Genomic DNA, 12357 nt, shown 5'->3' with positions numbered 1-12357 from the left:
ACATAAAACGTGCAACATGTATATTTTCCATACCGTGATCACATCTGACCCTTAAAGGCAAACCAAAGTTCTCTATCCCTCCTAAAAATAATGACAGGACACTTGAGGCTCTGTTGTTAGATAAGCACCTTAAATATATAATAGTCCGGCTGAAACCATCAACACAGCCATGCAGGACCATCCGCCACCTAACCAGCTTGTGGTTGCCGTCAAAATGCCTGTTGAGAGATATACATTACAGAACATATAGAGTACTTGAAACTTGCAGATATTACCAAACATTTACAAGTCAACGTACCATAAGCCACGCGATCTCAGACTACCAAGTACATAGGCTTCACCTGCATTTGGAGTGTTCTGTAGTATAGTAGTAACAGTACGGTCTAAGTCTTGATTTGACAATACTGCATATCTTATTGGTCCAACTCCCAGAATCTGTCTGTGTCTGTATAGGGTTCTTCGACTGATTCCAAAGCATGATGCAATTCTCTGCCATGTCATACCAATGGACACACAGTGAGAAATCTGTTCGGCAGCTATGCTGTATCGGGGACGACCTGGATGGCCGGTCAAGGTTGTGGGAGGTGTCAAATTGTTGGTCCCATCAGTGGATCTCTGCCTGGCCTCATGGTCATGGAGCAAGTTGTGAAAACATCTATACAATGATCCTAATAGGTTACTGACATTCCTGTTATCATGATCATATCTGGACACGGTAAGAAATGTAGAGAGAGTTCGCGTATGATCATCTAGCACTCTATAAAGCCTCTCCTGACCAAAAATGTCAGACTCTTCACTTTGTATTAGTGACGCAACGCACTGCAGTGCACTAGTAAAAAATCTTACAACATCTTCTTCATTACTTCTCACCTCAAAAAATTGAGTTTGAACTTGAAAAACAAAGAGGATCAGATGAACATACATTGTGGTTGAAGGGCTGATTCAAAGTCGACTTGGCGTCTGGCGAAAGAACTGTTTTGTGCACCCGCGCTTCTTTATCTTCGATTTTATTGGTGTTGCCAGCCACCTTAGAGGTGCACTACTGCCACCAACTGGACTGGAGTGGGGAGTTTAACCACCTTCCGTTTCAACTGAAATGTGCTTCCGTTTCAACTGAAATGCTCTCACACACACAACTGAAATGCGTGCATACAACATACTGAAATGCTTTTCAGTTGTGTAAGTGAGAGCATTTCAGTTGTGTTTGTAAGAGCATTTCAGTTGTGTTTGTAAAAGCATTTCACTTGTATGTGTGTGATCATTTCAGTTGTGTGTGTGTGAGCGTAATATTGTCAGTTGTGAGAGCGTTTAGAATATGTCAGAATATGAGAGCGTTTCAGTTGTGTTTGTAAAAGCATTCCACTTGTATGTGTGTAAGCATTTCAGTTGTGTGTGAGAGCGTAATATTTTCAGTTGTGTGTATGAGAGCGTTTCAGTTGTGTTTGTAAAAGCATTTCACTTGTATGTATGAGTCGGCATTTCAGTTGTGTTTGTAAAAGCATTTCACTTGTATGTATGAGTCGGCATTTCAGTTGTGTTTGTAAAAGCATTTCACTTGTATGTATGAGTCGGCATTTCAGTTGTGTTTGTAAAAGCATTTCACTTGTATGTGTGTGATCATTTCAGTTGTGTGTGTGTGAGCGTAATCTTGTCAGTTGTGAGAGCGTTTAGAATATGTCAGAATATGAGAGCGTTTCAGTTGTGTTTGTAAAAGCATTTCACTTGTATGTGTGTGAGCGTTTCAGTTGTGTGTGTGAGCGTAATATTTTCAGTTGTGTGTATGAGAGCGTTTCACTTGTATGTGTGTGAGCATTTCAGTTGTGTGTGTGAGCGTAATATTTTCAGTTGTGTGTATGAGAGCGTTTCAGTTGTGTTTGTAAAAGCATTTCACTTGTATGTATGAGAGCGTTTCAGTTGTGTTTGTAAAAGCATTTCACTTGTATGTGTGTGAGCATTTCAGTTGTGTTTGTGAGCGTAATATTTTCAGTTGTGTGTATGAGAGCGTTTCACTTGTATGTATGAGATTATTTCACTTGTATGTGTGTGAGCGTAATATTTTCAGTTGTGTGTATGAGAGCGTTTCAGTTGTGTTTGTAAAAGCATTTCACTTGTATGTATGAGAGCATTTCAGTTGTGTTTGTAAAAGCATTTCACTTGTATGTGTGTGAGCATTTCAGTTGTGTGTGTGAGCGTAATATTTTCAGTTGTGTGTATGAGAGCGTTTCAGTTGTGTTTGTAAAAGCATTTCACTTGTATGTATGAGAGCATTTCAGTTGTGTTTGTAAAAGCATTTCACTTGTATGTGTGTGAGCATTTCAGTTGTGTTTGTGAGCGTAATATTTTCAGTTGTGTGTATGAGAGCGTTTCACTTGTATGTATGAGATTATTTCACTTGTATGTGTGTGAGCGTAATATTTTCAGTTGTGTGTATGAGAGCGTTTCAGTTGTGTTTGTAAAACCATTTCACTTGTATGTGTGTGAGCATTTCACGATAGTATGTGAATGACTTTGGTTTCATATGTGTATGTGAGAGGAAAAGTACATGTATATGCATGGTAATTCTGAATAATGTCCCTAGGGGCACCTCATTATTTGAGAAATGGATTTCCTCAGAAAAAAAGAATGAAGCACTTTATTCAGCAGAGATCATAAACATGAGTTTTATTTATTTATATACTTGTACTAGTTTTCACATAACGTGTAAACATTTTACTAGTTAGACTTTTTCCAAATACTTTTTCCAAACTATAATTCCTGACTAAATGTATAATCAATTGAAACATTATGAAGTTTCAATAACAATATACAATACTATACCATTCAAAAGCTTGATGTAAATAATATAAATTTAACAAACAGATAACTGTAACAAATGTAAAAACAATGCTTTTCTTTCAAATTATTCCCCCTAAAAACCCAGAAGAATATTCTCAGCTCTTTTCAACATTAATAATAATGATAATAATAATAACAATAAATGTTTTTTTTTTTTTTGTAGAAAATAAGATTGTTAAAAGGATTTCTGAAGGATTGTGTGACTGGAGTAAGGATGCCAAAGAATTTGTTTGAAAGTCAGCTTTGATTGTTTCTAATAAACTGTTTAACTGCTCCCCCAAGTGGATATTAAATTATGTTGTGGGATAATTAAATATATTCTTAATAAACTACAAACATAAAATTATATACTTTTATTTTGTTCTCACATTCTTTCTTGTAACTCCTTCCTCTCAGTGGCACAGATGACTGAATGGCTCATTATGCAGCTCATTATGCAGGCCTTTGTCTTCTCAGGTGTAAATCACAATGATATTCATGATAGTTGACGCCTACTCGCATATGACTTTTACCAACAAAAAGTGTCTTAGAAAATTTTAATCAATATATTGTTTTCTGTGAGTGAGTAAACAAGATGATTTTCACATCATTTAGAAAGAAAAATGCTAGGCTACAAGCTGCAGTTCTCAAAAATCCTGGGTACCATTGTTCTTTATGTGTTTTTTTGCCTTATTCAAGTGTTTTAACATTTTTAGTTTTTCACTAACCATGCATAATATTTTTTTTCTCAAAAATACAATCATGTACATACATACATTTCACATATTATTACAGCCCAGTTTGTGCTGATTACAGTGAGATTAGACTTTACCCATTTAGATGTTTATAAGAAACTGAAAAAAGCACAAATGTCAGGGCATGACAAAACTTCTCCAGGCCCCAAAAATACCCTCTGTAAAGTGGAAACCTGTGTTGGCAATGAACAAAATGATCATTCTAACATTTTTTAATTCAAAATGTTGTCTTTGGATAAAATGTATTTCCTTTATCCATAATATTGCTTACTTTCATCTTAATTGGGAGGGAAATATAAACACTGTTTACAAGTGCAAACAGTCCAACACAGTTCTAAACAAACATTTTGATGTGAGAGGACAACAGGGGATAGTTTTTTTTCACTAGTGGAAGAGTTATTATGGATTATGGCCAGAAGAGATAGTTTAGTTAAAATGTCTTTATAGGTTTTTTTTACTAAAAACACACAGCTTTTCACTTCTCAAGACATTAATTGATTGACTGGAGTTGTGTGGATTACAGCTGTTTGAACTCTCATTCAACAGCACCCATTCACTGCAGAGGATCCATTGGTGATGAGCAAGTGATTTAATGATTAGATCTTGAATGACCTAAGGGTGAGTAGATTTTCAGAAAATGTTATTTTTTTGGTTGATCTGTTGCTTTAAATAAATATTAGTTAAATTAGTTATCTTTTCTTGTTGTAAAATGTAGTTGTTGCAAATCCTTTTTTTGTTTTTCTTCTTTTCAATCAAGCCTTTTTTTATTAGTTTTTAAAAGATTGCAAGGACACAAAACTGCAATCAGTTTTCTTTGTCATTTTGGTCACAACTTCCATCTGGTTATCATCTTAAGTAGCAACTGTTATCAATATTAAAATAGGGCTGTCTGATTAGAGAATAAGTGCATGTAAAGTCTGGAGAGATTTGTTTGTAGTCATATCCCAACGATGGGTCAGCAGATTTATATATTCGCCATGTTTACATTAGTTACGTTTGCAGAAAGAGTTCAGAGGAATATTTCATCCCTTGACTCAAAAAGTGACTGACAATATCTTGGCAGCAGGTGTTCTACTGGAAGCTGTCCAATCACAGAGCACGTCTGTAGAGTGTGCAGCAAAGCTGAAGCCAATCAATTTTAGAGAGAAGTGTTGCAACCAACTCATTATCCAGCTGAGTCCAGTTCAAAGCACTGTTCAATCATCTTCATGAATTGAGTATCATCACTTTGCAAGAATCCCAAAGCAACCCACACTCCACTGAAGAATGTTCATGGGAACAGGACAGTCGAGCCGTAATATTTTGCATCAGTTTCTTTATTGTAAATGCACTGTGGGTAGAAATTGTATAAAATTTAATATTGGACAATATAAATCAATTGCACTTTATTTCAAGGAATAATGATGCATTTGTGTTATGCTACAAGAATATGCAGATACTGTGCTCCAATTAAACAACAAGATACTGTGACAAAGGTTTTTTTTTTAGTTTGAACAGATTATTACTTTTAAATATATAAACAATAGTTATCAAAAATGTCTTCCAAGTATGAAGGTTCTTGGGCTACCCAGCTAAATACAGTGTTTGGCACTGTAGTGAATTTCTAACACAAAGACTGTTTAAAGCTAATAAAAAGCACAGTTTCTATATACATAGCCCTCTATGTTACCTGCATTTTTATACTTCCCAATTTGTGTTGTGATCATTTTATTATTTTGCTTTAGGTGGGTAAACAAGCACAAGATTTCAATGATTGACTGCCGTCATTAAAATTTAATTGAGCAAATGACACGTCAGCTTGAACAGAGTGGTGTGTTTTATAGAATAGAGCCTATTTCTATTGTTTCGTGTTCTGTATTTGTGCACTTTCCACACTATAACACAAAACAATGATCATCTAAACAGATTTCAGGTGTTCTCATATTTTTTCACCATGGGATGTATTTTCTGTAATCTCCAGCCAATTCTCAAGCATCTTTATGAGTCAGAAAAATATATTTACCTAAAAATTTACCTCGGTCTACATTATAAATGAAGTGTTTGGTTCCAAAACACGATAAATGCCATTTAGAATATTTTAAAACATTTTTTAACCAAGCATCAATCTCCAGCTCTCTCTCGTGAAGCCCAAATGGAAGTGACTTAAACTGTATTTCGTCGACTGGTTGCTAGAGGCTGGTACCAGCAAACCTCCATCACATGCTTTCAGATGGAAATTATTCAGATGCATTTAATCCACAGAGCCGTAGATCACTGACAAGCTAGGCTATATCGCATTCATTAGATGAATCGCATTCGATTATGAACACGATATTGCGTAGATTGTAAGTGTACTGTTTTCATAAATGCCTGTTTTTGTTAATACAGCACATAGCATTAGTCAACTAAATGAATTTAACATGGCAAAGATGAATACACTTTTGGAAGTTGAATGTAAGGGAAATGTCATTTTGTCACAATTTCTGTGGTCTAATGTGATATTGTTGTTTATGTTCTTGATGAAATTTTCTTTTTTTGTTGTAATTCATTTTTTTAGCATTAACAAGATGACCCAATGAATTCATTTAGGAGGTGATAACTGATGAATGTATTTTTAGTCCAGTGCCTGTATGTAAGATATATTGACCAAGTTCAGAGGCTGTCATATGTGGATCAACTTACCATGTTGTGTATTTAGATCAGTTTAAATATGAAAAATAACTTTCATATTGATTCAGTGGATTTAGGGCATTTTGAGAAAAAATAATAATAATACAATTTTAAAATAAATCTATGAAAATAAAAACCTGGATTTGAATTTTTTATATTATAACCTAAATATGCTATGTGAAAGTTTGAGACAGAAAATAGTGGTTTTCATCTTGCCACTTTCTTGGTAAATAAAACACATTTTTTTAATGGATTTATTGAGTTTTGGAACCAAACTCTTCAATTACAGTGTCATATTCCCAAGAAAATACTTTCAGACCTGAACATCTGCAAATCAAAATTTTACTGTAAAGGTTTTTCTTATTCCAGAAATATTGATTTCCCATTATTTGATGCCGAAATACATATAATTGAAAGACAAATCACTGTATTTTCGTAAATTATTACTATTATTATTTTACTTTTATGAGAACACCAGTGTGTAAACCTTTTTTCATTCATACTGTACATTTACAGCCTAAACATTTCTGACACACTAATTGTGCATTCTCAACATTTTCCAGAAATAATACTTCTACAAAGTCATTGATTATTAGTGCATCCAGTCAGCTGATTCTGCATTTACTCACTAATTTAATTTCATTAATTTAATTTATTCTGTCATAGAATGATAATCAATTTCCATGTAAAATGTAAGAAGTAAGAGACTTTGAGAAAGAAAGAAAAAACGAAAGAAAGACTGGTAAAGAGACAGAAGCATATCTCAACTATCAAATGTACTTTATAATTCCCAAAAGTGTGTGCTTTGCTGATTAGATGTCTTTGATGTACGGCTCCAAGTAGCTTTGTGGCAAACTAGCATTTAGCTTTGAAGTTTCTTGTCGCCTCTGCAGGATCCCTAAATTAAAATGGAACAAATGTAGAAAGAAGAAAGAGAGATCTCAGAGTTAGACACTGTAAAATATACACACTCGCACAATGCATCTGCAAACATCCCTGCTCTCTTACCTTGCTAACTTTACTATAAGGATCATTGAGTAATCCCATTGAAAAATGTGAGAGCAGGTGAATTCTGCAGTTCCCAAACTCAAGAGGGTTTATTAGAGGTTCATGAATAGAAAACAACTTTTATTCCTCATTAGAATCTAGCCGCTCAGTGGATCCCATGTTCCAAAACGGTGGCTAGCAGTAAGCATTTCTCCATGTTTATCCGATTAGTCAAGCAAAATTCCACTAGAATTCACTCGTTGTGATGGTTTCAGGGATCCAGAATCCATGTTAGAGGAACCAGAGTTTCCAACGTGCATGCTTCTTGGACTCAGTCTTGGACTTGCGTTTGGGGGTAGAGGTGAACACCTCGTGTGTGTAAGGCAGAGAAGGGTAGGACGGCTCTTCGAATGGACACAGTCTCTTCATTAAGGGCTGCAGTTTGTCCTCTTGAAGTTTAAAATCTAGTTCCACACTAAAAAAGAAAAAAGGGAACATTATAGATGAGGATAACGTAAAGTAGAGATCATATCAAAGCAGATTACACAAAAATGTCTTGATTAGGATCTACAAGTAAACTAGTCAAATTAAAGCCAGCAATAAATCAAATTTGACTCCATTTACTTAAATTTTTTTAAATGAATTTTCCATATCTTATTGTGCCTATTTCATCAGCGACATCCCAAAACTCCATTCCTAAGTGCATCAATAAATTTTCTTCTGAATTTTTCATCATGCAACCCTCTGAAACATCTTTTCTTTTCTGTCCTTTGGTCTGTTACAAATGTTATATATTTTTTTAAATGGTAATTGTTTTATTATTGTTTTTATTAAAGAAATTAATGCGTTATTTGGCAAGGATTCATTAAATATATCAAGTGGCATTAAAGACGTTTACTTTGTTAAATATATATAAAAACATAAAAACTTTTTTATAAATGCTGTTCTTTTGAACTTTTTATTCATCAAAGAATACAGAAAAATATTATGAATATTATGTTTCCACAAAAACATTAAGCAGCTTTTCAACATTAATTTTAATATTTGGATGTATTAAATACCAATGGATGTAATCAATTTGTCTACTTCCTGTTGAAATCCTTTCACTCATTAATAATTTGACAGTAAAATGAGTTGCAAATGCCATTTTATGTTCAAGTTTTGTCTAACTTAGAAAATGTTATGAGCGTATACCACCTCATTCCTGACCTCTTACATCATGACTAAGCTGTTTAGCTCAGTCTCAGCGTTTGTGTGTATGTTTGTGTATTTGACTGTCCCCGCACAGCCACAGTCTGACCTAGTCTTCCCTCTAAAGTCCTAATCTCATGACAATCAGATGATTCCTGATGATTGCAGTGGCTAAACTCCCAGATTAACCATCAGGGGCAGCTTTAATCAGATCTAAATGAAATCATTCACAAAGCAGCGTCTGACTCGTCAGTGTAAAGAACAGAGACAGACCAATCACACACATATCAGTACCACTCACTTTCAACTGCCCTATTCCTCACTCGCCCCCTTCTTTTTTACTTTCCTGCACTACAAATGAGCGTATTGGAAATCAATGTTGTTTGACACATAAATTCCTTCATTCTTAAAAGATTTGTGCAAAAAGAGAGCTCTCTAACCAAAGTGCAGTCAATTATGTTTATCTACGACTTTACACTGGTTTGCGGTAAGGAACACTTTATATATGACAATCAAGCTTTTTGGCTTTCATTCAAGGTTTTGTATTGGATAACACACATTTAGTTTGATTATAAGCTGCTATGGTGAAACACAGACATTAATTGTTCAGATCATTATGGAATAATGTACTCAATTTCAAAGCCTTTGAAAATGCAATAGCGCTTTATCACAATTCCACACATACACACCCTAAACCAAGGACTTTTTCCCATCACATATGTATCGAGACAACAGAATAAACCAAAAACAAACTAAAACCCATGGAGACAAAGCAATCTGCATCTTATTTTCAAGTCTGTCCTGGATTTGCACAAATGATCTGAAAAACTTCTCTGGCATGGTATATTTAGAAGATGCAGTGTTTTGTTTGTGTATTCACAGAACTAGTGAAAGCTCAGCTATTCTCAGCAGACACTCTGGGGGTGAAAGAGAATGGAACAACCACATGCTCCTGCTAGGGGTTGAGCTAAAACTACACAATTAATCACATGAAAAACCCAAACAGTTACCTTGTGTACACTGCCAGCTAATGTTGGGAATTGTTAGAAATTTTCTGGTTCCGGTTCCACCTAACTGTTCCGGTTCTGATTCCAATTCCGGTTCCATTAAAATTAATCAGAACACCGGTGCATGGCTGCTTACAGCACTTGGTCACATGTCGCAACTGAAGCTTAGAAATTGCTTTTGGTTCCCAACCCTACTGCCAGCAGGGGGGTGTAAAACATATGGGTGGCTGCTGAATAATGCATAGCAAACAATTGCAGGATCTGCAAACCTGGCTCAGAATGGAGATGATGTCTTAAGTTCATCAAGTATCCTAAGAAATGTTCTTTATTTTCTGTTCTCTTATATGGAGTTTTGTAACCACAAATTCTGATTATCTGTTACTGCCGAATTTGATTGATACACCATTTTGTAATGTTACTGTTGGAAAAGGAAAAAATCCTACTCTACAAAAAAAATGTAAATGTACAACCAATTATATGATTTATACAGTATATGACAGTACATGATTATGACTTCCTGGACAGCTTCAAATGGAAAATACTTAAGCATTTCTATTAACTAGAAATGAGAAATTCTAATAATAATTAAATATTATGTGGCACAACTGTTTTTAACACGGATGAAAAGAAATGAATCTTGATCACCAAATCAGCATATTAGAATGATTTCTGAAGGAACATGTGACACTGAAGACTGGAGTATTGTCTGCTGAAAATTCAGCTTTGCCATTACAAGAATAAATTACATTGTAAAATACATTACATTATATATAAAGCAGTTATTTTAAATTGTATTATTAATAATATTACTGTTTTTACTGTATTTTTGTTACAAAAATAACAATGTAGCACTTCTGAGCATAGGTAAAAATATTTGTGGAAAATATTTTTAAAAATCGTACCCCAAACCTTTTATTATTTGTATGTGTGTGTGCACGTGTATGTGTGTGTGCACGCATGTGTGCGTGCCGGTTTATCCTTGCATTGTGGGGACCAAATGCGCCCACAAGGATAGTAAAACCTGAAATTGCAAACAAATGCAAACAAGTTTTCTGTGATTGCTAGGTTTAGGGGTAGTGTTGGGTTAGGGGATAGAAATTATTGTTTCGTCAATATAAAACAATATAATTATATGAAAAGTCCCCACAATTCAAAGAAACATAACAGGTGAGTGTGTGTTTGTATGACCTGGTATTCCCTATGTTAAGAGGACCAAACGTCCCCACAAGGATAGTGATACCAGTACATTTTAACCTTACGGGTAATCCTAAGAACCCAAGGTTCATGCTCAATTATTTGCTTCACTGCTTTGCTGTAATGCAGAAACATACACACACAAACATGCATACGGTCAAACCCGCAGGGGTTGTAGACATGGAGCTAAATATTTAATCTCAGTAACACTGAACCTCATCCTTTATACAGGTATACAAACATTCAGCCGTGAGCTTCGGTCAATGACAGGGTACAAACCCAGCCAGGCAGATGCCAGAAATATTATGTTCAAACACTTTACCGCAGGGACAAACTGTAATAGGTTCAGTCAATGAGAGGCTGTATTAAAAGAAAAGCTCAATCTTGGACACAACAATGTCAAATATTATGTTCCAGTACGAGTCAAGATAGCAATTGATTTTAGTAGGAGGCCTAAAGGTTTTTATCAGAGAGAGCGGAGGCTGGTGCAGGAGATCAGCTGGATCATTTCTAAGGGTCTTACTGAAGTGAGTGGATTATTATCAAGCTCTGTCTGTAATTTCTGCTCAAGCGGCACTGCTGTCCATCCCTGCTGTGCACATTGGCAGGTATCTCTGCCACCTCTAATTCAAACTAACCACTCGTCCTCCAGCAACCTGACACGTGACCCGCTTGAGTCCATTTGTCTGGATTCATGTGGTGTCGTGTGGACAGCACAGACTGAGGTGGTGCTGAAGGACGGGGCCCATCGGGTGACTAATGGCCACATTGCTCTTGGCCTTAGAAGGCAGCCGCAGAGTGAACTTATCCAGTCCACTATGCCAACAACAGGCATCACATTCAATGCATCCTCACTGGCCACTATGCCAGTTCAGGGCAGGAAATTTGAATTTTTTTTTTATAATCAGACTATCAGACTTCCTCTTGTGTTCGGGTTCCTCTCCTCTGTTTGGTAGTGAAGAACTGGTCTGCTAATTAGTGCTGAGTGCAGCACAGTGTTCAGCACTGGTGAGTGCCGCCATCCAAAAGCATGAATATTCACACTTTGGGTCAGTCCTACTATGTAGTACATTTATTTTCATTATATACACAGAGAATTCTGACATTCTTGAACATTTTTCAAAATTTTAAAAGAATCCAAATTTTTTAAGTATCATTATACATTTAAATTAATCAATTTATCAACAGGAGAAGTTTTACCAACGCAAATATTACCTATTAAAGCCGCAGCAAAACTGCATCTCCAAATAACACAATTTCTGATCCCACCTTCCATGCAAATCACTCTCAAAAGCCCCACATCCTCCAAAACACATGAACCTGCACAGGCCGACCAGAAACTAACCACAGACACGATGAGAGATGGTGTTGATGGAGGGTTGAATGCAACACTGTCATTCACCACACGTCTCGTTCACCAGAGAGAAACATTACAGTACAAAGCACATAATATTACAATAAAAAAGCCTTCTATTCCCTCTCGGTCTGCAATAACATAATGGAATGTGCTGATAACGTATAATGTCTATTTTAACAGGGTGTGCAGAGATATGCAAATGCCCTCGGACCAAGGAACACGATTGGACGAACATTTTATTCTCCTACACCTTCCACAGATGAAATAAATACATATAAATACTGTACATTTAGACCTTATTGATTGTTATCGGGATGTGAAGAGAATTTCAACCAGCATAACAAAAAAAGTTTTTGAGCCAAATCACCTACCCTGCCTTTTATTCCTGAATGAATCAGCCTTT

At 35.7% G+C, this 12357-nt stretch overlaps 1 protein-coding gene across 1 annotated transcript in view; it reads right to left on the bottom strand.

The window, feature by feature from the left end:
• Positions 1-6481: 6481 nt before the first annotated feature.
• Positions 6482-12357, bottom strand: part of LOC132112093 (inhibitory synaptic factor 2A-like) — a 46361-nt gene continuing 40485 nt past the window's right edge. Inside the window, exons 4-5 of the mRNA XM_059519680.1 lie at positions 7227-7680; positions 6482-7116 (exon numbers count right to left, since the gene is read on the bottom strand). Coding sequence (XP_059375663.1) covers positions 7497-7680 — 184 coding nt within the window. The 3' untranslated portion in view covers positions 6482-7116; positions 7227-7496. The remainder of the gene's footprint in view (positions 7117-7226; positions 7681-12357) is intronic.

Source organism: Carassius carassius, chromosome 31 (genome assembly GCF_963082965.1).
Source record: "Carassius carassius chromosome 31, fCarCar2.1, whole genome shotgun sequence".
In the NCBI taxonomy this organism is placed as follows: Eukaryota; Metazoa; Chordata; class Actinopteri; order Cypriniformes; family Cyprinidae; genus Carassius; species Carassius carassius.
Note: the sequence above shows the minus strand (reverse complement) of the source record. Positions and strands in the feature narration are given on the sequence as shown.